This window comes from Magnolia sinica, chromosome 6 (assembly GCF_029962835.1).
Source record: "Magnolia sinica isolate HGM2019 chromosome 6, MsV1, whole genome shotgun sequence".
Taxonomy (NCBI): domain Eukaryota; kingdom Viridiplantae; phylum Streptophyta; class Magnoliopsida; order Magnoliales; family Magnoliaceae; genus Magnolia; species Magnolia sinica.
This window is the reverse complement of record NC_080578.1, coordinates 97765719-97793610: the sequence shown is the minus strand read 5'-3', so window position 1 is coordinate 97793610 and position 27892 is coordinate 97765719. Positions and strand designations below refer to the sequence as shown.

The 27892-nt window shown below is 41.4% G+C and overlaps 2 protein-coding genes and 1 long non-coding RNA gene across 9 annotated transcripts in view; 2 read left to right on the top strand and 1 right to left on the bottom strand.

The window, feature by feature from the left end:
• The first annotated feature begins 861 nt into the window (after positions 1 to 861).
• On the top strand, positions 862 to 3374 carry LOC131250155 (uncharacterized). Of its 3 annotated transcripts, none has more exons than XR_009173095.1 (5): positions 862 to 1073; positions 1959 to 2042; positions 2305 to 2378; positions 2763 to 2842; positions 3279 to 3374. It is a non-coding gene; the product is annotated as an uncharacterized LOC131250155 (long non-coding RNA). The 3 variants fall into 3 exon arrangements; XR_009173094.1 differs by lacking the exon at positions 3279 to 3374 and adding an exon at positions 1706 to 1793 and having other exon boundaries at positions 1898 to 2042; positions 2763 to 3033; XR_009173092.1 differs by lacking the exon at positions 3279 to 3374 and having other exon boundaries at positions 864 to 1073; positions 2763 to 3033.
• A 3020-nt stretch (positions 3375 to 6394) lies between these two features.
• LOC131250154 (inactive protein RESTRICTED TEV MOVEMENT 2-like) lies at positions 6395 to 9295 on the bottom strand. Its single transcript, XM_058250772.1, has 2 exons — positions 9114 to 9295; positions 6395 to 6735 (listed from the first exon to the last, which is right to left on the bottom strand). Exons 1-2 carry the CDS (start codon positions 9211 to 9213, stop codon positions 6395 to 6397), a joined length of 441 nt encoding a protein of 146 aa, XP_058106755.1. The 5' UTR covers positions 9214 to 9295.
• Positions 9296 to 24052: 14757 nt separating this feature from the next.
• LOC131249199 (uncharacterized) overlaps positions 24053 to 27892 on the top strand; it is a 50860-nt gene continuing 47020 nt past the window's right edge. For 2 of the 5 annotated variants that reach the window (XR_009172714.1, XM_058249823.1), the window contains exon 1: positions 24076 to 24679. Coding sequence is in view for 2 of the 5 variants with exons in the window: in XM_058249823.1 (XP_058105806.1) it covers positions 24500 to 24679 (180 nt within the window). In the remaining 3 variants the exon portion in view is untranslated. Of the gene's footprint in view, positions 24680 to 27892 lie in introns of all 5 variants that reach the window. The other 3 variants (XR_009172711.1, XM_058249822.1, XR_009172712.1) reach the window with 2 other exon arrangements.

Here is a 27892-nt window from a genome sequence, read left to right as displayed (position 1 = left end):
GAAACTTAGGCTAAAAGTCTGCCCTTTTGCCTCGGTTGGTGAGAAACTGAGGCCAAAAGTCTGCCCTTTTGCCTCGGTTGGTGAGCAACTGAGGCCAAAAGTCTGCCCTTTTGCCTCGGTTATTGAAAACCGAGGCCAAAAGCCTGCCTTTTTGCCTCGGTTATTGAAAACTGAGGCCAAAAGTCTACCCTTTTGTCTCGGTTGGTGAGCAACTGAGGCCAAAAGTCTACCCTTTTGCCTCGGTTATTAAAAACTGAGGCCAAAAGTCTCCCATGTTGCCTCGGTTGGTGAGAAACTGAGGCCAAAAGTTTGCCCTTTTGCCTCAGTTGGTGAGCAACCGAGGCTAAAAGTCTGTCCTTTTGTCTCAAGTGGTGAACAACTAAGGCCAAATATCTACCCTTTTATCTTGGTTGGTGAGTAACTGAGGCCAAAAGTCTGTCATTTTGCCTCGGATGGTTGGTAACCGAGGCTAAAAGTCTGTCCATCATTTTTGGAAACTCATTTATGGAAGTGGGCCGAAAAATAATTTCTTGAAGACGTCTATCAGTGAAGCCTTCTTGAGGCTACCGGACTCATCACAGTGGGCCACGATAAGATTTCAAAGGTAAATAGTCTCATTATTACTGATCCATGCATTATGGATCATTGGAGTGTTGAATGAGCCTACTATTGTGGGTCCCATTCTAAAATAATCTGTCATGGGAGATGGATGGAGTGGATGCCGTGTCATGGTGGCCCTGCAGAGCTCTCTCGTTCAATGCCCTTTTTTCCTCGGTTATGGAAAATTGAGGCCAATATTGCCCCAGGCACGTGCTAATATACTGAGAAAGGAGCATGGGACGACGTTGCGTTTTCGTTATTTCCCGTAAAGCTCTGCTACAAAAGCAAGCCACCGTTCCTCTCACTCAGAGGCATTTCGGGCAAAAGGTGTCTCAGCGAATCCAAGCAAGTCTCCCAAAACCCTCATTTCTCTCGATTTTTGCTCGGAAATCGCCATTTCTTTCTTCAGTTCCAACCATTTCGTCGATTGATGGCGAAAGGAGCTTCGGAATTCTTGTTTCTCGGACGTGCAGGTCGGTATTGCTCTTATTCCCACATTTTCTCGTTAAATCTCGTCGAAGATCGGATGTTCTAGCTCTCAATTTCGTTTTTCTTGATTTGTTTGGAATTTCTTTGTTGTTTTTTTATTTTTTCTCGATCGAGAACCCTAGATCGTCTGGTTTAGAGAGGAATTTGGTTCCGTATCCTGTAAATCTGTAACCGGATAAGGATTTTAGGTGAAATAGGTTCAAATCTTAGTACTGGAACAAGATCTATTGTTTTTTTCCCCAAAATTTTGAGTCTCCCTGTTATCTAGATCTGTAGATAAACGGATTAGTGCTTTCCTAAAAAATCTCACATTGTAAAGAGCTCGAAGGATTGAAAAATCTGCTCCAGCGCCATCATATCTTTAACTTGGATTATTGTCAGTCTAAGCTTTTAGATCAGATCTGTAAAAATTAAAATAAAAAAATTTAAAATTTAAAATTTAAAATTTTAAAAAAAAAAATTTAAAAAGGAGAGAGAGAGAGAGAGAAGCAGAACGAAGAAGATTGACAGCCTGCAAATGCTTCGTATCATGTAAATTTAAACCTAAGAGAATTTGGGTGTTTGCAGAAATGTCAGATCAGAACTTTGTAACCTAAGAGAATTTGGGTGTTTGCAGAAATGTCAGATCAGAACTTTGTGAATGAAGACTGAAGCAGCGGAGCAGTTAAAAGAGAGGGAGGATTGCAATGGAGATTATAAGCAGTGTATGTATTTTCCTTCATTAGCCATCTCATATTTTAGATGAAAATCTCACTTCCTTGTTCCTCTTGAAGTCTCTTATGACATCTCTAATGAGGATCACAAGCAGTTAAAAGAAATGTTGCTGACTCAATTGTGTTTGGGAAGTTAAGAGGGAAAATCAGTAGAAGGAATCTGATATCGGTTGAAGTTCATGATAAGGAAATCAGTAGGAGGAATCTGATATTGGTTCATTTCAATCATCTTACTTTAAGGTATGGCTTATATTAGGTAGCCTCTCCCTCTTGTAAGCTTTTAATGATGCATACATGTAAGTGGTTCACTCCTCTGTGGCTCTACATGCCAACCTGGCACCAATCTAATTATAAGCACAATGTTTTAAGTTACTTGCTATGAATGGCTTTACTAATTATAAGCACAATGTTTTAGCTTTCGTTTTATTTGAAGTTATTATAATTTTTGTTGCAGGCCAATGATAATAATGTTGATGATGATTTATATTGCTATGAATGCCAGGTCAGCCAAGGTGGACTTGATAGACTAATCAAACTTTCATCTATAATTCTGAAGACCCATCTGTGCTACAAGAGGTACATTGAGAGATGAGTTGTGCCAGACTTAAGGTTGAATACATACGATAAGACAGATTGCTATGCACTTAATCAGAATGAAAGGAAGCATCTTAAAGGGACGAGAACAAGATGTCAGATTGTATTGGGGAAGGGCAAACATAAGGAACATTAAATATAGTTTAAAGTCACATAGCCCTAAATTACAATCTCTAAATGCAGTATGCAAATGATTCGCTTGTCAAGATCATCTAGGATAACAAATTCCTACTTATGATATCAGTGATCGTCATCTAATATAAATTTATCCAGATTCCAAATATTTGGTACCTTTGGTGAGAACATTTAATATATGATATCAGTGATCGTCATAGCATGCAAATTCATTTTTCTGTTTCTTTGTAGGCATGGCACAGTTTGTGAGCAATTTTGCTGAACCAGGAGATCCTGAGTATGCTCCTCCAGTCCAAAAGGGTGAAACTCCGGTAAGAAACTCTACTGCATGGGATATTCTCCTTCACATGCTTGGTTGTATAGATGCTACTTGTAGATATTTTTCTTGATGGAATCCCAAGTTGTATCCTGTGGATAGTGCAAGTTGTGCAGATTTGTTCCGCTTTTTAGACAAATAATTGTTTCCTTGAAATGGATAGGCAAAACATCATTTGATGTTTTTTACTTTTTAATTATATTGATGTATTATTTGTCTCCTTGAAATGGATAGGCAAAACATCATTTGATGTTTTTTACTTTTTAATTATATTGATGTACTTTATAATGTTTTTTTTGTCCTTCTCTTGTGTAATATATTTGTGCTCTGGGTTTTTATTTTGATGTTTTTTAGCTCATGGGTTTTCTTTTTTTTCTTTTTCTTTTTTGATGGAGCTTTTTTCCTGTTTGTTTTCATTTATTGAATATAAGGCCAAGCTGGTTTTTTGTCCCAAGGCGACCTGGCAAATTCAAGAATGGAGATTCTAGTGCAAAGGAGTTGGCCTCAGCTACCCAGGTCCAGGGTCCATACATGCCCATCAGGGAGACATTTATTGCTTTTGCTTACTGTTGGCCATTTTATTCCCACATTCAATGTCAAAATTTGTGATTTAATGTTAACAAGTCTAACAATGATTTGTTAGAATGTTAGACTGGGCAACTTAAGGCCAGGAATTTTTCTTCTTCGTAAAATTTTTTTATCTCTATGACCGTGGTTAATTTATATCCGTGTTTCATTTGGGGATTAGTTTTCTAGAATTGTATGTGAATGGCTGCCATGCATGTGGCACATCCAGTTTGTCTGTCTCCACATCCTTTCTTTTACGTATTGCCAGTCTTGCTGGTCAATCAGCAGGCGTGCTTGGTTCAGCCTGCTTGCTGTTGGCAATGGTTCTTTCATTTTTTAAAATTCTGCTTAAGGTCTGCTGGAGAGCCTCTGTTCCAAGCTGGAATGGTCATCTCACCATCTATAGAAAACGTGCCTTTCCTTGGCGTGTTTGCTTGTTTAATACAAGTGCTAACCTTTCAGTTTTATTCTGCCCCCTCATATGCAGTCTAGTTGTAATATTGGCATGTACAAGTTACTAACTATAATCAACAATGTTGAAATAACTTCCATGAATCTAATGACTGGTGCTTAAGGAAACTATGATAATGGGTAGAAAACAGTTGAGAGCTTTGTTGGGGACTATAATTTTATTTTGCATTTCTTTAACCTTAGCTGAGGTGCTTCTGGGACTTGACATTCTCTTATATTCCAATTTTTCTGCCCTTTCATTTTCCTGCAAATGCAAGCTTGCTTCTCACTGTTTTTTATTTTAGCCAATCATTTGGGACTGTTACATTATTTCTGACACCACTAGCTAAACATGTAATTTCTTCTATTTATCAAGATTGAAATTTCTGAATATTGAACATTAGATTCTGGGAACTCGCAGATATGCTAGAGCAATCTTCAGATGGTCATTCTGGCAACTGAGCCAGGCTCAGGAACTCAGGTCATGGGTCTTAAAAATTCATTCTCCCTAGAATTTCTGAAATCTATTTAGAAGCTTGCATTGCAAGATTGGGGTTGGTGATGTCAGAGGTCTTGAAGAGGAGTGGGTGATGTCATGTTATAATTTTGGTTATCCTCCAGCTCGGAACACAATGGCTTAATTGTATTTATTCTGTTGCAGAAATGCTGGTGAGGAGAGTCATGGGCTTTACTTCTCAGAAGCACTTCATCTTCTGATGACTGTGAGAAAAATGGGTATCCAGATGACAACCAGGAAAAAACCATAAATTCTTTTGCAGGATCAGATGTACCATTATCACTTTCTGTGGTTGATGATTTCCATTGTGAAGAACTAGGTCTTTTGGGCGTTAATAGCATGTTCCATTAATGGTCTTTTGGGAGGTCAAGTTTTACAAAATCATAGGGTCTGTGCTACATTTGAGTCCAAGTCTTCTGACTTTTATGCAACTGATGATAGTGGTTTATCTCACCACCTCTTGGGAATTAATAGCATGTCCCATCTATGGTCTTCTGAGAGGTCAAGTTTTACAACATCATGGGGTCTCTGCTACATTCAAGCCCAAGTTCTCTGAATTTTATGCAACTGATGCTAGCTGTTTACCTCATCACCTCTGAAAGGATCTTTTGCTCCTTTAGGTTCCAGAATTTCCCTGCCTTCAATTTTATTTTTTTTTGGGCTGTCGTACATCCAACTTGCATTTCCTCGACTAGTTTTCCCCATGAAGCGTTTGCATGCATTGCTGTTCCATCACCTTCCTATTTTATTCACTGCTCTATACAAAACTGCTGGACAAAATTGGCCTCCCCCCTCCCAATTTTTTTTGCTACTGCATAGGTTTGTGTCCAGCTCTGCATTAACAACAAATGTGATGCTTACTTAATAGATATCCAACATAGGATCTGGCTGCTTAAGATTTGCAGGTTGATCTTACATGGTGATAATCTACTTCCACATTTGGTTTTGGTACCCCGAGTAGCTTGGTAAGCTATCGAATTTTGGTGGCTTGATTGCTCAGTACATATCTGACACTATACGTACATATACATACGTGCGTGTTTGTACTCAACTACTAAGCGCTAAGTACAGGAATCACATGTTGAGAAAATTAAACAATAACCTCCAGTGAGTATTTTAAGACTGATCATGCTCTTCTTTCTAAGCTAATGATATTCATCATAATTTAGTTTTCTGTTTTCCTTTTTACAGGATTGATGGTAACTCATGGAAATGATGCTCCGATCCGAGAGAAAATAGTCACGTGGAAGGGGACCTTACTGAATGTGGAAGGCTATGTGGCAGTTTGTTTGTTTGTTTTGAAAACTTTAAATTGACCATTAATTATTTTGTTGATTGTTGTCTTGATGGATGTTAAATGGGTGAAACATGCACAGATTCAATCATTGGTTGGTTATAATATTGTTAGCTTTTGTTGACAGAAACTAGATTTAGCCTCGATTATTGATAAATGATGTTAAAAATTGATTTTAGCCTCGGTTGATGCCAACAAAGGCTAAATCTATCTTTAGTCTCAATTTTGCCTTAGTTGCCTAAACTGAGACTACAACTCCCGTGGCTAAAGGCTTTAGCCTTGGTTGTTGAGAACCGAAGTTAAAAATAGATTTAGCTTCGGTTGGAGGCAATTGAGGCTAAAATTTGGATTTAGTCTCAGTTGGAAACAATGGAGGCTAAAATTTTGATTTAGCCTCATTTCGAGAAAACTGAAGCTAAAAAGGTCTTTTTACCCTCACTTGAAGAACTGAGGCTATAAAAGTCATTTTAGCCTCTGTTGTTAAAACTGAGGCTAAAGCCTTTAGCCACGGGGGTTTCAACCTCGGTTTGGATAACCGAGGCAAAACTGAGGCTAAAGACTTTAGTCTCAGTTTTAAACCTTTTTAGCCTCAGTTTTGAACTGAGGCTAAAGCCCCTTTTTCTTGTAGTGGTTTTTGGCCACCAATAAAGCCCATTTTTTTCAATGAAAGTACAATCCAATTATATAATAGCTTAATCAGTGAAAACATAATGCCATTTTCAGTTCCCAAATCTCCCTACACATGTGCATGCTACATATATCCCAAGTGCCACTCCAACCAAAGTAACCACCACCACACCCAAACCAAAGAAAAAACCACCTCCACCGGGCTTACACCATTCCAATGTGGACGAGCAAACTTGTGTGGCCGTTCTCGGCATGGTCACGTTGAGAGTTCCGTTCTCGAATTTCGCTATGATTTTGCTCTGGTTACAGTTCTCAGGCAGGTGGAAATCCTTATGGAAACGGCTCCATTTGTTACCATCGATCTGCCGTTCCCCACTGATCTCTATCTTCCCATGGCTAAGAAATTGCACTATTAGTTGCTCTTTTTTGAATCCTGTAACCAAAATTTCATTGATTAGAGCTTACTAACATTAGTAGCATTGTGCTAAAAAAATAGAAGAGCTTTGATGGCCCGGCTCTCAACCTGATTTGAACTTTGCCCATCATCTTATGGGCCTGACCCAAATCTAGCCTAGCTGGGCCCATCAAATTTTTTGGGCCTAAAACACTCTTCTCTAGCTGAAGATTTTTTAAGGGATTTTTACCACAATTTTCCTCCAAGATTTGAATTTTACCAAATAGTGCCTTTTGAGGAACTGATAATCTTAGGTAGTGCTTTTCCAAAAGAGAAGTTACTTCTTTATTTTTTCTTTATGACAAAGTAGAGATTCTCGGCTTACGTGGTATGTGTCTCACATACAAACCGTTCAATAGATGCACACTAACATTATCTTTAGAGAAACTAAAAATATTGTAGATCCAATCCTAAGGTGATCCAATTCATAAAAAATAATTAATACCATTCAAAATATTCTAATTCAAGTGTAGCCCATTTGATTTGGTTGCTTGATTTCTGACATGTCCAAATTTGACGGTGGTGGTGGTGCGACCCCACTTGACAAGTTGAATGACATACACCACAATCGGCTCACGCGAGAAACTCTAGTAGAATAAGCTCATTCTGTAAGGACTTATAAAACCAACCTTGAGGTGAGCCTATTTGGTACCGCCTCTTAAGTAACTTTTTCCGTGAAAAATTTACTCTTCTAAATTAGTTTAGTTTGGGAAGCACCTTTTGTAAAAGTAATTTTACATGTTGATGTAGACTTTTTCACTTTCTTTTCCTTTCTCTTTGGTATCTATCTTTGTCATCTCTAGGCGGCGGATAATAAGTATCAAATGTGGCCTTACATGATGGACGACGAATATCGAAGGTAAGGACCCACATGATGGACAATCCACATCAAAGGTATACCTTTATGGTGGTTGGGCTACATCAAAGTGAACCCATATAATGGGCGGTCCACATCAAAGGTCTGGCCCTAAGGATGAATGGTCCACATCCAACGCAGGCCTTACATGATGGACGACCCACTTTAAAGGTGGGACCCACACGATGGATGGTCCTCATCAAAGATTGGTTGCACACGATGACAGTAGACATTAAAGGTGGGCCCCACATCATTGATGACCCACATCAAGGTGGCCCCCACAATGGATGGTCCACATCATAGGTCAGCCTCTAATGATGAATGGCTCATGTCGGAGGTGGGCCCTACATGATGAACAATCCACTTCGAAGGTGGGCCCACACGACGGACGGTCCACATTAAAGGTGGGCTCCACATGATGGGTGGTGGCCATTGAAAGTGGTCCCCACATGATGGACAATTAGTATTGATGGTGGGCCCCACACAAGAGATGTCCCACATCAAGATGGGCCCTATAATGGACAATCCACATCAAAGGTCAGCCCCTTATGATGAATGGCCTACATCCGAGACGGGTTACGCATTATGGAGGCCCGCTTTGAAGTTGGGCCCTACAAATGGATGGTCTGTATTAAAGGTGGCCCTACATGGTGGACAATCCACATCTAATGTATGGCATGATGGTTAAACCACATCCAAGGTGACCCTGCATGATGGATGGCCCACATCTAAGATGGGCCTTACAAGGTGGATGATCCATATTGAAGGTAAAACCCACACAGTGGAGGGTTCACATTGAAGACGACAAGATAATGAATGGTGCAAATCAAAGATTGGCCCCACAAGATAGATGGTGAATATTTAAGGTGGACCACACATAAATAAGTAAAAACTAAAATTGATTTTAACAGAAGATATTTAAAAATTTTGGGAAAAAAAGAAAAAAGAAAAAGAAAGAGAGTCTATAAAAATTATTTATTTAATATTAAAAATTAAATAATTTTTTTTATTTTTTTGTTAATAAATATGTGTTTATTAAACATATTTATCTACGTACTAGAAACCAAAACTAGTTACTTGAAATGAAGTAGTTACTTGAAGGGCATGAGTAGCTTGAAATATAACCGCTATTGTCCCCGCAAATGCCCGTCAGGATCCTAATCTCTCATCTAGTGGGCCACATGCATGTTCTGTGGTCCAAAATTTCACCCTGACTTGGTCATCATATGACGTCTATGAAAAATGGACAATTGAAAAAAAAAAAAAAAGCAAGAAAATAAAGATTGACCAACAATGTACATGTGGCCCACATGATGACAGGGACCACCCTGAATTTTGGGCCATGGTACAACCAAGGGGGGCCCACCTGATCAATGGCCACAATCTCACTCTCTCACACACACATGCCGCATTGGCACATGTTGGCTGAGTAGCTATCTACATGGCCAATTGAAAATGATTAATAATAAATAGAAATCAACATTAGATGCCTGATTAATACCAGGAAGATTGATGGCGAGTGTATCAAATCCATCCTCCTGTTTCCAATCAAACAACGGCTGGAAATCCTCGTAAGAGCGGTACTTCTTAGCTTCGCACATTGAATTCTCTCTCCAACTTAATTTTACTTCTTGTAATGTGGTATATATCCGCGTAATAAGAGAAGGCAAGAAATGTCTTTGAATGAGGAACTTGAATTTGCATGGATTTATACATATAGAGAGAGACATTACCGTCCGTGTTTGAATGGCAAAATGCTTTGGGTTTTCTTCCAAAGGGAGCCATTCCTTTTCTATTTCTCTCTTTTGGGTTTCTTGGTATTGGTTGGACTATGCTTTGGTGTTGTGGTCACCTCTTTAGATGGGCAAAGTTCAAAATTCCTTGTTTAACTTATACTCTTATGAAGTCCTATGATAGATAGTTCCCAAGCATTTTGAAAATAGTGGTGACTTTTCTCCTTCACGTGTAGCATTCATGCTGACTATCCAAACCATCCAAGTTATGGCGACTCATCCCAGGTGAGATTAACAGACTCGATCCATAGATCTCCATCTCGTGATCCCCCAATGGAAGCCATTAGGCAGCACTGACCAAAAATTTACTATCTTATCCTGGCAGCATTTCAATAAAACTGCGCTTATCCGCTAAGGAAGCGTTTGGCGCAGGGTATTAGATGGGATTAGGTGGGATAGAATTGCATTTGATCCTATGCAATTCCATCCAGCATTTGGAGAGGATGGAAAAAGTTAGGATTAGGTGGGATAGAATTGCATTTAGTCCCATGAAATTGCATTTGGTCACATGCAGGTATTCCATGGATTTTTGAAATCCACTTGTAACGTCACGGAAAAATCCGTACAAGGACCCGAGTACCACCTCAGGCAGAAATCACCCAGGACCAAAACCTTTAGAAATTAGGTTAATATTAACAAGTGCTAAGCTAAAGTACTTGTGAAATTAGCACTAATCGCTTTAAATATAATCTACAAGACCTAAAACGTGCAGAATCATTGACGCTACATTACCCTGAAATTTAAAATCCATCCCTAAACCCAGTTGCTCCCGGGAGCACACCGAAACTCCGTATCGGACCTGGACCGCACGTTGAGTGTCCGATGACCGCGAAACTATACAGTTACGACCGCATTATTGGACTTAACAACCCCTTCGAAAATCAAGTCTTAATTGTGTCTAAAAATGCACAACTTGAGCCCGGAACAAAGTGTGTGAGAAACGTGGATATCCTTAGAAATAAAATCTGAATTTAAGTAATCTGAGTCGAGTCACTTGCACGCCAAATATAAGGATTCAGACCGTCAAAATCTGACCCAAATACACCCTTGGATCAGGAGAAATGTCTCATACATGGCCATGTACTTGTGGCCCTAATCAAGTGATCGTGATCGTTGAAGTGAAACTGGTCCGCCACGGTCGATCTGCAAACCCGATCGGAACGAAAACTCAACCTAACCTAGATCCAATGTCAAAGAGTTTAAGTCCGACCGCACGTAGAAAAGGGGCCACCAGAAGTGCTTCGTTGGGCTGAAATAGACGCCCTTTTGATATAACCTAAGTATAGTTTGGCCCTGGGGCCATTTCCATCAATCCTGGGACTATATAAGGACCTTAAACACTCTCTCTCATATTTCATATGAATTCTAAAACCCTAAGAAAGAGAATAGAGAAAAGAGAAAAGGAAAAGGAAGAAAGTGAGAGAGTAAGTTGGAGATTCTTCCTGGGATTCGATCCCGCTATTCCTCCCACTCAACCGTCATTCCTGTATTGCTATACAAGCGATTCCGACTCCGTACTTGGGTAAGAAAACCCAACCCTAACTTGTCTTAGGGTTTTCGATTAGCGTAATAGATGAATTAGCTAACCTATTCCCTATTATAGGCTATTGTGGTGCCGTAGACAAGACTTAGCCTATAAAACTCACAGACCCAAGGAGGCCGAGTATTGGCTTGACCGCATCTCTAAGATGCTAAAGCCGCTGCACTACACAGAGCCCGAGCAGGTGGAGTTGATCACTTTCATGTTCGAGAAGGAGGCCAACTTATGATGGGATAGTGTCCTCCGTACTGTGGCGGTCGGACACATATGGACATGGGCAGATTTTGAGACCCGCTTCCACGAGAAATACTATCCCATCACCTATCACCACGAGAAGGAGAGCGAGTTTCTTCGCCTCCGACAGGAAGGGATGTCAGTGGCAGAGTACAAGAATAGGTTTACAGAGTTGGGCAGGTACGCCCCGTTGATTCTGGCAGAGGAGCTGATGCGTATGAGGCATTTTTCTGAGGGCCTGCGACCAGATATTCGCTCGAAGATGTGCTGCGCTAGCATACCTAGCTATGCTGAGCTAGTGAGCATGTCCATGAGAGCTGAGTAGGACAGGGACAGGCAATCCCGTACACGAGCATCGATGGCTCCTAGGCCGCGACCAGAGATTCAGATCAGACCATTCCTTAGGAAGAGGCCACGGACAGATTCACCGCCGAGGCTGACGGCTTCACCCGCCCCTGTAAGGCGACCTGATATGTGGTGTGCCTACTGTAAGAGGCCAAGCTACACGGAGGTGAATTGTTTCACTAGGATGAGAGATAGCGGCTTCTCACCACCCCAGAGGATCAACCGCCAGCTTTCCCAGGCTATATCAGCACCACCTCTACACTCGGCACCAGCTCATCCATCATTCCGGCCACCCGAACCTCGATGTAGGCCGCCTCAGCGACCTATGGCTCCTTAGCCCAACCGGTCTCAGCAGGCGCGCGTCCATGCACTTACAGCGGAGGCGTCTGATTCTACAGCTACCGTACCTTTGGCATTCGAGCTCACCGCCCACATTGAAGGTACCCCTATATTTCTGTTGGTGGATACGGGATCCACTATATCCGTGCTATCATGTTCTACAGTCCAGCGCTTAGGGCTAAAGACAACTCCGATGGTTGGGGTGCAAGTTATCGCAGCACCAGGGACTTTTACGGATGCCACAAAAATGTGTGAGGGTTGCTTGATAGATCTTGGGAGCAGGACGATATGCATTGACCTGATTGTCACCACGATATACCATTTCGACGTCATCCTTGGTATGGATTGGCTAACTGAAGTGAGGGCCGAGATTGACTGCAAGACCCGACTAGTGACAGCTCACGGGCCTGAGGGCACGCCCTTTACGTTTCTCATGCAGATCAGTTGCCCTTTTCGAGTTCTTTGTTATGCTTCCTTACTGAAGAATACTGACGGCCTGGTACTTGAAGACACACTAGTGGTTCGAGAGTTTGAGGACGTGTTCAGTAAGATACCTAGACTACCCCCTCGGCGCGAGATCGACTTCACGATCGACCTTGTGCCTGGTGCGACACATATTTCATTCCCGACTTATCGCATGGCTCCATGTGAGATGGAGGAACTGAGGAAACAGCGACAATCTGTTAGATGCTGGCTTCATACGGCCGAGTGTGTCTCCTTGGGGAGCACCCGTGTTATTTGTGAAGAAGAAGGACGGTTCACTGCGATTGTGTATTGATTATCGCAGGTTGAACCAGGTGACGGTGAAGAACAAGTATCCCTTGCCCAGGATAGATGATTTGTTCGATCAGTTGAAAGGGGTGCAGTATTTTTCAAAGATCGATCTACAGTAAGGGTATCATCAGTTACGCGTTAGGGATGAGGACGTGCAGAAGGCGGCTTTCAGGACCTTGTGATGTCGTTCGGCCTTACGAACGCTCCGGCTGTGTTCATGGACTTGATGAACAGGGTATTTCGGCCGTTCCTTTACCGATTTGTCATTGTGTTTATTGATGACATCCTGATATACTCCAAGAGTCGGGAAGAGCACGAGGAATACCTGCGAGCAGTCTTCGATACACTCAGGAAAAACTAATTGTTTGCACAATACAAGAAGCGCGACTTCTGGAAAAAATAAGTCAAGTTCCTGGGACATATGGTGTCCAAGGAAGGGATAGTTGTGGACCTTACTAAGATAGCCGCAGTTCAGGACTAGGAGCAGCCCCGTTCGGTTACCGAGGTGAGGAGTTTTCTTGGTCTGGCAGGTTACTATCGACGATTTATTCGAGATTTCTTGAAGATAGACAAACCTTTGTCTGAGTTGACACGGAAAGATCTGAAGTTCGCCTGGAATGAAAAAGGCACAAGCAGCTTTTCAGGAACTTAAGGACAAGTTGACATCTGCCCCTTTGCTAGTATTGCCAGAGCAAGGGGTCAAGTAGGTTATATACACAGACGCGTCTCGTGTCGGTTTGGGTTGTGTCCTTATGCAAAAGGACAGGGTGATTGCATATGCCTCGAGACAGTTGAGGAAACACAAGGAGAACTACCCTACACATGGCCTAGAGTTGGCAGCTGTCATCTTTGCATTGAAGCTATGGAGACATTACCTCTACGGAGAGGAGTTCGAGCTATTTTGCAATCACAAGAGTCTCAGATACATATTTACTCAGCGAGACCTGAATATGAGGTAGCGACGATGGATGGAGACCCTGAAGGACTTCAAGTTCGAAGTCTCTTACCATCCTGGCAAGGCCAACCTTGTGGCAGACACGCTAAGCCATAAGAAGGCATTGTCATTTGCGGCTCCATTGATGGTAGCAGAGTGGGACATGGTAGAGTTCGTGCGAGACTTTGAGCAGAAACTCACGGTGGAGGAGCCGTATGAGAGCATCGCACATATTCGAGTACAACCCCTCATTAATGACAGGATTATCGTAGCTCAGGCAGACGATGAACTATTGGCGAAGATGAGAGAGCAGGTTAGTGCAAATGAGGACTCAGAGTGGAGTGTTGGCACGGATGGGGGCTTACGTTACCGTGGCCGCCTATGCGTCCCGAACCTCCCTGACTTGAGAAAGGAAGTTCTTGAGGCTGCTCACGATTCAAGGATGACAATGTATCCTGGTAGTACGAAGATGTATCGCGACATGAAGAGGTCGTACTGGTGGGACAATATAAAGACCCATATAACAGATTATGTATCACGTTGCCTCACGTGCCAGCAGGTTAAGGCAGAACATCGCCGACCTCCTGGTTTACTTCAGCTCATGCCCATAGCTGAATGGAAGTGGGACTTCATCTCCATGAATTTCATCTCAGAGCTGCCGAAGACGAGGAAGGGTTATGACTCTATTTGGGTGATCGTGGACCGGTTGACGAAATCGGCTCATTTCCTCCCTATCAGAGTTTCGAACTCTGCAGACGAGTTGGTCAAGTTGTACATCAAGGAGATCATACGTTTGCATGGGGTTCCTTTGGAGATCGTGTCGGACTGAGGCACGTGATTTACATCCATTTTCTGGACTCGCATCCAATAAGCAATGGGTATAAAGTTGAAGTTCAGTACCGCGTTCCACCCACAGACTGACGGGCAGACGGAACGGGTGAATCAGATTCTAGAAGATATGTTGCGGGCCTATGTGCTGGATTTCAAGGACAGTTGGGATGACTGCCTTCCTTATGCAGAGTTCGCCTATAACAACAGCTTCCAGGCGAGTATTGGCATGACTCCCTACGAGGCACTGTATAGGCGTCCGTGTAGGGCACCGCATTGCTGGGCAGAGGTTGGCGAGAAGAACTTGATTGGCCCAGAGTTAGTTCAGGCGACTTCAGAGAAAGTCGACATTATCCGGTGCTAACTTCTGACAGCGCAGAGTAGACAGAAGAGCTACGCCGATACGAGGCGGCGACCGCTAGAGTTCGAGGTCGGAGACCATGTATTCCTCAGAGTTTTCCCTATGAAGGGAGTCATTCGGTTTGGAAAGAAGGGAAAACTTACGCCTCGATTCATTGGCCCATTCCAGATACTTGATCGAGTGAGGGTGGTGGCGTACCGCCTTGCGTTGCCCACGCCACTTGTGGGTGTGCATAACGTGTTTCATGTTTCTATGCTGAAAAAATAAGTTCTCGATCCTTCCCACATTATCAGATGAGAGTAGGTGCAGTTGAGCGAGGACGCTACATATATATTGCGACCGACGCGTATCCTAGATAGGAATGAGCAAGTATTGCGCAACAAGGTTATTCCACTTGTGAAAGTGCTGTGGACGCATCACACGGAAGAAGAGACTACTTGGGAAACAGAAGCCGAGATTTGAAAGAACTACTCTCAAATTCTCGAGGAGTACGAAAAGGTACTAATTTTGAGGATAGAATTTTTCTTTAATGGGGGTAGATTGTAACGTCTCGAAAAAATTCGTACAAGGACCTGAGTACCACCTCAGGCAGAAATCACCCAGGACCAAAACCTTTAGAAATTAATTTAATATTAACAAGTGTTAAACTAGAGTACTTGTGAAATTAGCACTAATCGCTTTAAATATGATCTGAAAGACCTAAAATGTATAAAATCATTGACGCTACATTACCCTGAAATCTAGAATCCATCCCTAAACCCGGTTGCTCCTGGGAGCACACCGAAACTCCTTATAGGACTTGGACCGCACGTTGAGTGTCCGATGACCGCGAAACTATACAGTTATGACCGCATTACTGGACTTGACAACCCCTTAGAAAATCAAGTCTTAATTGTGTCTAGAAATGCACAACTTGAGCCCAGAACAAAGTGTGTGAGAAACGTGGATATCCTTAAAAATAAAATCTAAATTTAAGTAATCTGAGTCGAGTCTGACCCAAATACACCCTTGGATCAGGGAAAATGTCTCATACATGGCCATGTACTTGTGGCCCTGATCGAGTGACCGTGACTGTTGAATTGAAACTGGTCCGCCACGGTCGATCTGCAAACCCGATCGGAACGAAAACTCAACCTAACCTAGATCCAATGTCAAGGAGCTTAAGTCCGACCGCACGTGGAAAATGGGCCACCAGAAGTGCTCGGTTGGGCTGAAATAGACGCCCTTTTGATATAACCTAAGTATACCTTGGCCCTGGGGCCATTTTCATCAATCTTGGGCTTATATAAGGACCTTAAATACTTTCTCTCATATTCCATACGAATTCTAAAACCCTAAGAAAGAGAATAGAGAAAAGAGAAAGGGAAAAGAAAGAAAGTGAGAGAGTGAGTTGGAGATTCTTCTTGGTATTCGATCCCGCTATTCCACGCACTCAACCGTCATTCATGTATCGCTATACAGGCGATTCCGACTCCGTACTTGGGTAAGAAAACCTAACCTTAACTTGTCTTAGGATTTTCGACTAGCGTAATAGATGAATTAGCTAACCTATTCACTGTTATAGGCTATTGTGGTGCTGTAGACAAGACTTAGTTTGTAAAATTGAGTTCGCTACGAGTCTACCGACGAAAGGTGCGGACTATAAACGTATAGGTTATGGTTTTTAAGGCTTTCAATGTCGGTTAATGATTTATGACTGACTTAAATTGCTATCAAATGCTTAGACACATTGTTTCCCGCACTTTACACATATTTATGAACTATGTTAAATATAGTGTATTCTTGTGTTTGTTGATATGATTGCATGAGTATGGAATTCAGATTCGCGTTTGCCATGATTAACTGTTGTAGACATATGGTAGAGGTATACGTGACAACTCCTTAGTGAAAGGATTTGCCCTAATACGTGCTATTACCAACATACGTTATGTATGTTGGAATAAGTAGTCTAAGTATTTGTAGAAATGTCTGAATGAACAGGTATGTAGTAAATTGTACTTTATATGGGTGTTGAGATGAGATTCTCAACTACCTTAATGATGTGTATGATTTCCTCCATGTAACTTATGTTCTTTGTTTATTTTACTTAGGGATTGCATATGTGTGAATTCATGTTTAAGTTGAAATTTATCAAATGCTCACATGCTTGTATGATTAGATTATGTAATTCATTACTGCTCTGATTATCTTATAAGATTATCTGTTATAATTAAATGTGCTTGGGACTACGGTATAGTCTAGGCAATCGGTAAAAGGAACTGAATAGGTGGTTGAGGTTGTTTCACCACAGAGGACGTGTTCGATGAATCCGAGCCATACTTGGGTTGTCGGCAATGGTTAGGCTACATAGAGTGCTTACGCACTTCATGTCGATCAATTCAATGTGCGCTCGTACTAGTCGAGCTCGTCAAGTAACCCGATTGACCCGATGTATGTTCACCATGAATGGACGCTACTGCTTGAATCTTAGGTACCAAACTCACAAGTGAAAACCCCTTTAACCTTAGTACCTCGATCCGCAAAGACTCATGAGCTGGGTATGGTGGTATGGGACACCGTGGTCGAGCTGTCGGTCTACGCTGGGGTGATGAGCCTCCCCGTAGTGTCCAATGAGCAACACAGCCTCGTGAGCCGAATACGGTGTTATGGGACACTGTATTCGAGCTGTCGGCCTACACTAATAAGGTGACGAGCCCTTTGTAGTGACCTCGAGGGTACGTTAAGACTATGTAGAGGCGATGAGCCTTTCCATAGCAACAAGAGTACAAATTAGGTCTGCACTGATAAGGTGACAAGTCCTTTACAGTAACCTAGAACCGCAACATCGTATGAGAACTGCTAGGACTGATGACCCTAGAATGGATCATCGTTTGTGAATTGATATAAGGGAGGTACCTTAGCTTCTCAATCCTGCTGTATGAAAAGGACTAATAAGAACTCGGTAATCACGCTCATGCACTGCATTGCATGTGCAATTTGACGATGTGTAGAGAGCATGAGGAAGTGACTGACATGCGCGACCGTTAGATGAAGATCGCTGAGGGAGTGCAGGCGAGGGCATGCATCATTTATACATATTATTCCTCCATTAATCAGAGTACTTAGGAATGGTCGATTGTATTGCTTTATTATTACTACTTGACTGAATTGATAACATGTTAACATTTGCTTTATTGTTCCACTGAGTTGATCACTCACTCCCACGTGACGGGACGGTGTTTTAAACACCAACCAGACTCTGTCTTAGTTGCAGATGGAGACCCGACTAGCGAGGCAGAGCCAAATTTCGAAGACGAGGAAGATGCTTTCTCGTATATACAGTATTCAGGCGGGTTCATATAGACCGTTCTGATCGACGGGGCTTCAGGGTTACACTTGTAGAGGACTCTCATATTTTTGACATTTTGTAACTTAAAACAGTATTTGTAATATTTCACCTGGGAGGTGTTTATACTCTGGAGATGTACCATAACTTAAATGTTTTTTATATCCATCTATGACAGTCTTCCGCTTGCGTAATTTAATTATCTTTGGAGTATGATATGCTATTTTGGTATGATCTCACTCATGTTTAATGCACTAATATGGACAACATTAATCATCATTAAACATGTTGCATAAATGATGCGTTGGAACTCGGGAGTTGGACTTCTACTCGGCTCCCGATTTTCAGGGCATAACACCACTACACATGTGGGCCCAACATTGATGCATGCATTTATCCATGCCGCCCATCCATATACACTATTTACACGTGACATTTTGATTATGTGTACAAGTGAATGACATCCATTGTGAATTTGATCCGTTGATTACAATTCCATGGTCCGCCAAACTTGATTTTGCTTGGTCCGGTGTTTTTCCATAGCAAAAATTTTATCCCAAACATGAGATTGGATGGCTACAATACCATAGTATTTCCAGACATACAATCATTGTGCAATAATGATGTTAATCCCATCTAATACAATTCAATACCATTCAATTCCACATACCAAACACACCCTAAACGAACGTTTGAAAGCCTACCAAAAAGAAATTTTGGGACCAAACTCCCTTCCAAAGAGAATGAATGGTTAGGAAAAGAGACCATTGGCCCATTGTGAGCCGACAGACACCTGGCACCGTTTCTTACCGACCATTGATCTGGATAGTACCCCCTAGCGGATCTTACATGGCAAATTTATGCTAAGTGTCCTCCGGTATCCGGTTTGATGGTAGTAGAAATGGTAGAAATCCTTCATAGATCAAGAGTCATCCAATCCGGTGCATAAAGAAAGGGTGTTGCTGTATAGAGAGTCTATGATTCACCACACATATGCCTAGATTCTTCTCAACACAAGTCAACTACAAAAAAAAAGAAAAAAAGAAAAAAAGAAAGAAAGTTAATTTTTCTAAAAAGTTAGCCCATTCAAGAGTAGGGTCACACATAAGGATATTTGGTTGTCCTTTTTATGACGGAAATTTTCTTTTTCTTTCTCACATATCAATCAAGCTTAGAATGTATTCTATTTTGAACATTCCAACATATCAACTGTTATCTTATGTGTTTTAACTGCATTCACTTTTATTTGGTTATTTTACTTTTTCTGCTCGCTTGTCCGAAGTCTCTTGACTTTGCTTAGCAAGACTATGAAACTTTTTTTTTTTCTTTGCTTGCCCAACCATCATATAAGACTATGCGAAGCATGGCTAGGCATGTATTATTATTGTAGGTATTCCTTGAAGTAAAGACTGTACAAATATGGGTAGGAGAGGATGCTTAATCCCTCCGTCTTTTGTAACCGACCCTTATCTAGACCTTTGTGATCGCAAGCTAACTATGGGAGTCATTTAGGTCGAAATTTTTTATGATTCCCCAATTGCAAAGCAAGCCCGTGGACTCTAGCCGCCGGTAGCCTAATCGACTAGTGACAACTCCAAGTATTCAAACACACTATTTTACCCACCTTGAAATTGTATTGCACAACTAAAAAAGTAAAACCAAACCAAACTAATCATATACACCTCACACCGCCTTGTACCAAAATCAAATGACCAGCACACGAATCTCCATCTTTTCTCACCTCACAATGGACTCTATTAGAGGATGGAAGGGTCGAGCACGCGGGGCAGCATCCACGTGATGATATTATCGTGATATTGTCATAAGACTTCAAAATATTGGAAGATATTAAAATATCATTTTTTTTTTGGTGTTATTATATAATAATAATAATAATAAAACCTTAAAGAAATTGTTATATACATATATGTGTGTGTTAATTTACTTATTAATTTATAATAAACAATTTTATCTTTGGCAAGATTTTTCAGTAATATACAAGAAATGCCTCAATTTGTTACAATTTCTTGGAAAATTTATGGGCCAAGAAATTGCCAAGAGTCAAATTTGTCACCTTGCCATTAAGATACTCTAGTTAGAAATCTCATTCTTAACAATATCTTAGCCTAGGGGTCGTTTAGATGGCTGTAATTTTTTTTTAGTTGTAAATACATTACACCTAAAAATAGTTTAAGGTATAATTAGTTTACATGCTATTCTATTTGCTTTTAATTAGTAATTTATTTACCGGTAAATAGACTGTGTGTTTACATTGCCAAAACTTTACTTTCCAATTCTAAACAAGAGAGTAAAACATTTTAATATTTATTTGCCATCCAACATATGGTCATACGGAACTGGATGGAGGGAAAATACAACTATTAGCTTGATCAAAGCTTGCGGCCCTTAGGAAGTTTCTAATGGTGGATATTCAATCCTTATCGTGTGGTCTACTTAAGATTTGAATCTGCTTAATTTTTAGGATCATAACCTAAAATGATCTGGAAAAATTGATGGACCGCGTGGATATATAACATATGCATCAAGGTGGGCCCCACAGTCAAGGTATCACCTAGAAGCAGATTGGCTGGTGTACCACACACCAGCTATATAGTTCGTGTAGGTACGTGTAGGGGTGTACATGAACCGAGTTAGCTCGTTTAGCTCGCTTGAATTGACCCGAAAAAGCTCGATTCGACTCGGTTCGAAGCTGAGTTCGAGGCGAGTCGAGCTGATTTTTTGAGCTCGAAAATGAGTTCGAGTTGGCCCCAGCTTGACTCGACTCCGATCGAACCCAGCTTGAATAAAATATGGATCGAATCAGTTTAGTGACTCAATTACTTTGATATTGATGTTGCTCACCAAGTGTTTGTTGAAATGACTCAAAGAAGTGTGGTCGGTGGCAAGGAAGGTATGTATATGAAACCAACACTCTTTTTTTCTTGATTTTTATGTTGCTTAGAAGATGTTTGATGAAATATCTGTAAAACTATTGTTGCTATCTCAACTATACTGAGATTTTGAAGGTGCAATCCAGGTGTCCGTGAAAATGCCCCAATGGCGAACTCGGCTCGATCTTGGCTTGAACTCAGCTAAGCCAGCCGAGCTGCTGTCCAGACTGAGCCAAGCTGGGCAGTCAAGCTTGAGGACCGAGCCAAGCCGAGTTCGAGCTAGGTCAGCCAGTGGCCGGGCCGAGTTGAGCCGAGGCCAACTCTACTTGGTTTGACTCAATGTACACCCGTAGGTACGTGCACTGACGCTTGTCGAGCTCCGAGGTGTACGAATAGAGCTGGACATCTGACCGAGTTGGATCGGATTCGGTCCAACTCGACTTGGTTCGAAATTTGCAAGGTGTGATCCGAACCCGATCAGATCCGGTGCCGGATTCGGGTCATCAGACTCGAACAGATCCGAACTCTACTGACTTAGAACTGATCTGAGTCTGACTCGGTCAGGAAACTCGAGTCGGATCGGATTGGGCAAAGTTGGGTTCATTCAATTTTTTCAATAGTATGAGAATCATTATTCTCATTGTTTCCTATGGTGCGATGTACTTGATTACTGAATATACTTAAAATTTAATATCAATCCCTAAAATGATATGAAAAAACTGATGGATGGTGTGGATAAACCAAAAAATTCAAGACAGGCCCCACACAAGCTCACACCAGCTTATAACTTCCTGAAGAAGCTTCAAATCGCATAGGTTCATGAAGAAGCTTCAAGTACAGTGCTAGGGATAGGGTGTACTAACAAGCTAACAAAAGAGGAAAAAAAATGTACAGTAGCCTGGTAGCAGAGGCAAAAACGAAATTATTTTTAAAGAAGAGATGTTCCGGTGCTTTCGGGTGCACTATTAACTTATAGCGCTCCTATTTGTATCAGTTTACTTGGACCATCTAATCAATTTATCTAAACTGTCCATTAAGTCTAGGACACAATTCATGGGCTATCATGTAAAAATGGAACTAATCATATGATCCAATCATCATTGGTTAGGATTGCATAAACAATAGTGATTCTTTAGAATCATAAGCAATCCATGATAGTCCTAACGAACAAATAGATTATATTTTCGATTAGACCTATTTTTGTGAAGTTAGTCTTGACCGTCCATTTAAAAGGCCATTGATTGAAACAATAGAACTTGTTATATTGGCATGATATTTGCATGAGAGCCATTGAAATTAACATCACACCTAATGAACAGTCTAGATTAACGGATTGGACTGTCTAAGTGTCCATATGCAATTAGGAGCATGATATCTTATATACCCGAGAGCATTGTAGCATTTCTCTCTGAGAATAATAGCTGACACCGGCTATAATAGCTCTAGGTACGTGTCATGCGAAGACGAGCACTGACGCTCCTCGAGCTCCGGGTTGTAAGAACGGGTGGGCCGCGGATTAGGCTACTGAAGTGACGTCACCTAGTTCTATAGGCCCCACTATGATGTATGTGTTGTATCCATACCGTCCATCCATTTTGAGATATCATTTTAGAATATGAACCAAAGAATGAAGCAAATAAAAATTTTTAGTAGACCCCACTGCAGAAAACAGTGGGGAGAGTGATTCCCACCATTGAAACTATCCTACGACCCACCATAATGTTTATTTGAAATCCAACCTGTTCAAAAGTTTAAAAGGACATGAAAGAAGGGAAAACACAAATATCAGGTTGATCTAAAACTCTTGTGGATTTTAGAAGTTTTTAATGGTGGGCGTCATTGCCCCACTGTTTTCTCTGCTGGGGTCCACTGGAGCTTTGGATTTAACTCATTCTTTGGATCTTGCCCTAAAATGATCTCTCCAAATGGATGGATGGCGTGGATACAAAACATACATCATGGTGGGGCCCATGAAACTAAGTGACGTCACTTTAGTAGCGACTTTAGCTACTAACCTGTCAGTAACTAACCCGCGCCCGATTAGAGAGGGAGAAAGAGTTGTAGTGAGAGACGGAGAGAGAGAAAGAGTTGCAGAGAGAGATAAAGAGAGAGAGAGAGGTATAGAAAGAGAGATTTACCTCGGCCGATGGAAATTGGGATCAGGAAGATTCGGGGATTCCGAATCCAGCGCGACGAGCATTCTTCAGGTGCGAGTAGGCTAAAAAGTAGGTTGCGAAGGAGGGTTCGAGATCTACAGGTGTGGGTAGGCGGCGAGCGTTCTTTGGGTGCAATTAGGGTAGGGTAAAAAGGGGTAGAGTAAAACTTAAAAGTAAAAAAAAAAAAAACAAATACACACACACACACACGCACACACGGTTCGGATTGGATCGGTCTGAATCGGATCCAATCGGATCGGATTATGGATCGGGTCGATTCGGAACGTGTGTTATCCGTACCCGACCCGAAAATGTTTCGGATCTAGATGGGGCTACTTGATCTTGACCGATCCAGACCATCAGTTCTGTTCGAATCGGGTCGGATCGGGTCTTATTGGGTCGGATACACCGGATTGAATATAAAATGCCCAGCTCTATGTACGAACGGTTCAAAGGAGATCAAAGTTACATGGCCCCCAACAGGATGCATTTATTATATCCACGCCGTTCATCAAATTTACGAGATCATTTTCGAGCACAAGACAAAAAATGAATCATATCCAAAACTCAACTGGACCACACCACAAATAGCAGCGGGGGGAATGATTTTCACCATTAAAAAATTTGTAGGGCCCACCATAACATTTAATTTCCATCCAATCTGTTCGTAAGGTCAAAAAGACCAGCATGAAGAGTAAAAACAAATGAAATTTGATCTAAAACTTCTGCGACCACCAAAAGTGTTTCAATGGTAGACGTTCAATCCCCTACTACTTTTTGTAGTGTGGTCCACTTGATCCTTAGATCTGTCTTATTTTTCGTCTCAAGCCTTAAGACAATCTCTCGAAATGGATGGAAGGTTTGGATATAAGACATACATCATGACGGGACCCACAGAACTTGCTGACGTCAATACACTAGCTATATAGCTGGTGTGTGTGGTGCACCAGCCAATCCGTTTCCCACGGCATCGCCCACTGAGCTGTTCCATCAAGCAGCTCTCTCTGGGCTACAGTTCAAATCCAGAAACAAAAACAAAAAACAAAAAGAGAAAAAGATACAAATAGCCTTCCCTCCTCACTCCTCCCCCTCTCTCATTCAACTCCAATTTTCATTTTGCAATGCAATTCCAAGAACCTAACCCTCGAGAGGAACCCTAAGGGCTTTGTTTGGTTCATATGGGTGGTTTAACAATCCGTGCGCCGATTACGGCTCGAGTGGCATTTTCCGGCATGGTCATGTAGACAGCTCCGTTCTCCAACCTCGCACCAATTTCATTCAGATTGCAGTTCTCAGGCACGTAGAAGTCCTTGTGGAAGCATCTCCTTTTTGTTGCTCTCGATCGCACGCTCCTCGCTCATCTTCAAATGGCCAACGATTCGAACTTGGATTCGATGCTTCGAAATCTGAGTCCTGAAGGAGAAGCTCCTTGGCTCCCGCCCAAACCCTGGGAATCGATTGCGTCTGAGAGCGGAAGTATTTCTCTCACCGAAGAGCATTCCAGCTCCAGATTCTCCGATCCCATCTACGACCCCTCAACTGTCTCGGTGAGTGTAATTAAATTGATCTTTTTGAATTTTTTTCTCGAATTTGTAGAAACATGATTCGAGCTATTTCTATTTTTCATTTCGTGAAGATCCGATGGAAGTTTGCAACGAATCTACTGATACTGCTAAAAACATAATGTAGCAACCCTGGGCAAATATTCTCATTTGGGAGAATTTCCTTCTCAGAATTCTCAGAGAAAAATATGATTTTCTACACTGCTTTTTCCTCATCTCCTTAAACCTCAACTAATTCCCTTCAAATGACTCCAACTATCTAACAACTCCAATCACCTAACAGCTTGACCCCGACAATTCCAACATCTAACAGCTTAACAACTCATTTGAATTTAATAAAAACAAATCAACAACTTTTAACAGCTTATTTGGATTGAAATAAAAACCACTTATTAGCAATAATTATTGCTAAAAATATCTAAATAAAACCATGAAAAAATTGCAGCAAAAATGCACTCATAGAGGGTAATGTATCAATCATCTACAGTCTCTTTTAGTGGTTTTGGTAGTGCCGGCCCACACATGTGCATCGTACATAGCACACGCTGTAGCTTTAAGCCACTTGATTTCACATATCATTTGGCGACTCAGAATTTGGGAATTACTTAAGAATTCAAGTTTGGGAATTGGATTCCGTTAGTTGTGTTTTGCTTTGATATTGGGAACTGAGCCGAGAATCCAAAAATTGTGTTTGGATGCTGGGAAGTGGGTCTAAAAAAACAGAAGAGACTTTTGGGCCGGAACTTTGGGGGGAGGGGGTGGGGGTTTACTAAAGAATTCAATAGAGGTGTGAACAGAAAATCAGGTGGATGTTACAATAAGCCAATAGAGCAATAGAGATGGCATGGCACCCATCCAAGCAAGGTACACACGTCTCAACTTTCCAAAGTTGGCGGCAAAGATCTGACTACTTGGGCTTATTGTGTTGAACGAATTTTCAAATTAAAAAAATGCCGGAGGAGCAGAAGGTTCTATCAGCGGCCTTTCACTCAGAAGGAGATGCGGTGCAATGGTATTTGTGGTGTGAGAAAACGGAAGTGATCTAACCATGGGCCATTTCATAAAGGGCTTGTGCATCCATTTTGGACCAACTGAATGTGAAGATTTTGATGGTGCACTCTCAAAATTAAACAAATGGGAACTGTTGCCACTATTTAATTAATTTCGAGCAGCTTGCAAAAAGTTGAAGGATGAATGAAAAAGGTGCTTGTGGGTTGCTTCATTGGAGGACTAAAGGAAGAGATTGGCTCAGTGGTTTTGAATATTCCAGCCCACTACTTTAGTGGCGACAGTTAGGCTGGCATGCATGCAAGAAGAAAAACTTCAATGGCATCATTGCATCAAAGAGACGAACCAACACTCAACACTGCTTCAAATACACTAAAAGTACAAGCTGCCCCATAAAATAAATGTCATGGGCAGCGATGCAGGCATGTTGGGAGAAGTGCCTATGTTACAAATGTCATCCCCCCCTATGTTACAATTCTTGCTAGTTACAGGAATTGTTCCTACTGGATGGTGATGCCGACGACGACATTGAGGGGGAAGAGAGACCGAATAGACACCTTAGCTTTTAAACTACCAGATTGCACTGCAAGTGCGATTCTGACAATAAACATATCATTTTTTTGTGTTTGGGTGCCATGTGGCTTATTAGTATCACACTAGTAATCTAATGGCTGTAGAGCCAGCTCTATTGTAGCTAGAATGCACATGAGTGCACTTTTGAAGCCCCTCTTCTTTTAGGTAAACTTTCAGACCAGAGTTGCAAAGTCTACCTACTTGAGTATGATTTCAATCCTACTTTTGGCCATCCTGGAATGTGATCCGGGACATTTCTAGGACTGGCCAACTGCGCAGCAACCTGCATTACTGTTGATGGCTGTTATGATATGGAATATGGGAAAATAGGAAATAATGGCCATTCTTCTACACAAAGATGGCACTACGAACCCTAATGATGCGATGCTGTGTGATATAAAATAGCTTCCACATGGCACATTATTGTTGTTATTCCACTGTACAAGGTCTGTTATTGAGAAAATGAAGTTCTTCCTTTAACAGTTGTTTTCCATCCATAGTGTGATGCAACCATTATAATGCTCATCATGACAGGTGTAATGATGCTTTATTATTATTATTATTATTATTATTATTATTTTAAAACCTTGCTGTGTATGTGCCCTGGTGTAGAAACCAGGCCAGTCAGGTGGGATCATTTGTATGCTGCATGTAGACCGTTGCTTGATTCCTTTAACCAATTATTGTTTCTGTTATAATGTGTCTACCTGATTAGAGGACCAGCCTGATTTTGGTTCAGGAACTTGCACACATCTTCCATGCTTGCGCTTGTTCCCAAAGTGCATTATTTTAGTCCTGCCTGCACGTTTATTTTTATTTTTTTATAATAATAATTTTAGCCGGGTTTATTTCAGATTTGCAAATCCAGCTACCCACTTCTGGTTTCTATACAATTTCTAGGTTCTTTTTCAGGATCTTTTAAAACCCGAGGATTGATTCTCTTATTGTAATTCCAATGATTGAGCTGTTTTATTTTGTTGGGAAATGACATTGACACCCTCCTCACACCCCAGGCAGACTCATTGTAATGGTTGGAATGCAATAAACCAAAGCTGGAAAGGAGGGGGACGAGGGGTAATCAGAGTAGACTTAGGACACTGACTTCTCTGTATCCATGATGTGGAAAATATTCTCTTTTTCGCAACCAATTTATTGACAAACTATCTACATTTAAATTAATCTAATCTATCTATTAATGTAAGTTGACAATTGCAAACTAACAAAGAAGGGCCAGCCTTCATTTCAGCTAGTGTACATTGAGAGCCAGTGCATGCATATCTCGGACCAACTAAGGATGACGGCCAGCAATCCAACACGTCATTTGAAAAGGAATTTGTAAATATCATTTTGAATAAGGGTTGGGACTCCTGTCCACCATCTTTGGATTGTGGGAGATAACATGCACTGATCTTGGTGCACACTGACCACAATCTTTTCCAATTAAAAATATACTTGTCATTAAAATACTGCTTGGTGGAGGAATCACAGAAATCACAGCTCTAAACAAGCTGAGAAATCATTACTTTCATCATCTTCTCCTAACATGAAAGTCCACTAGGTAAATAGTTATATTTATGCATATAACTGTGGGGAATATGTGTTATCATGGTTCTATAA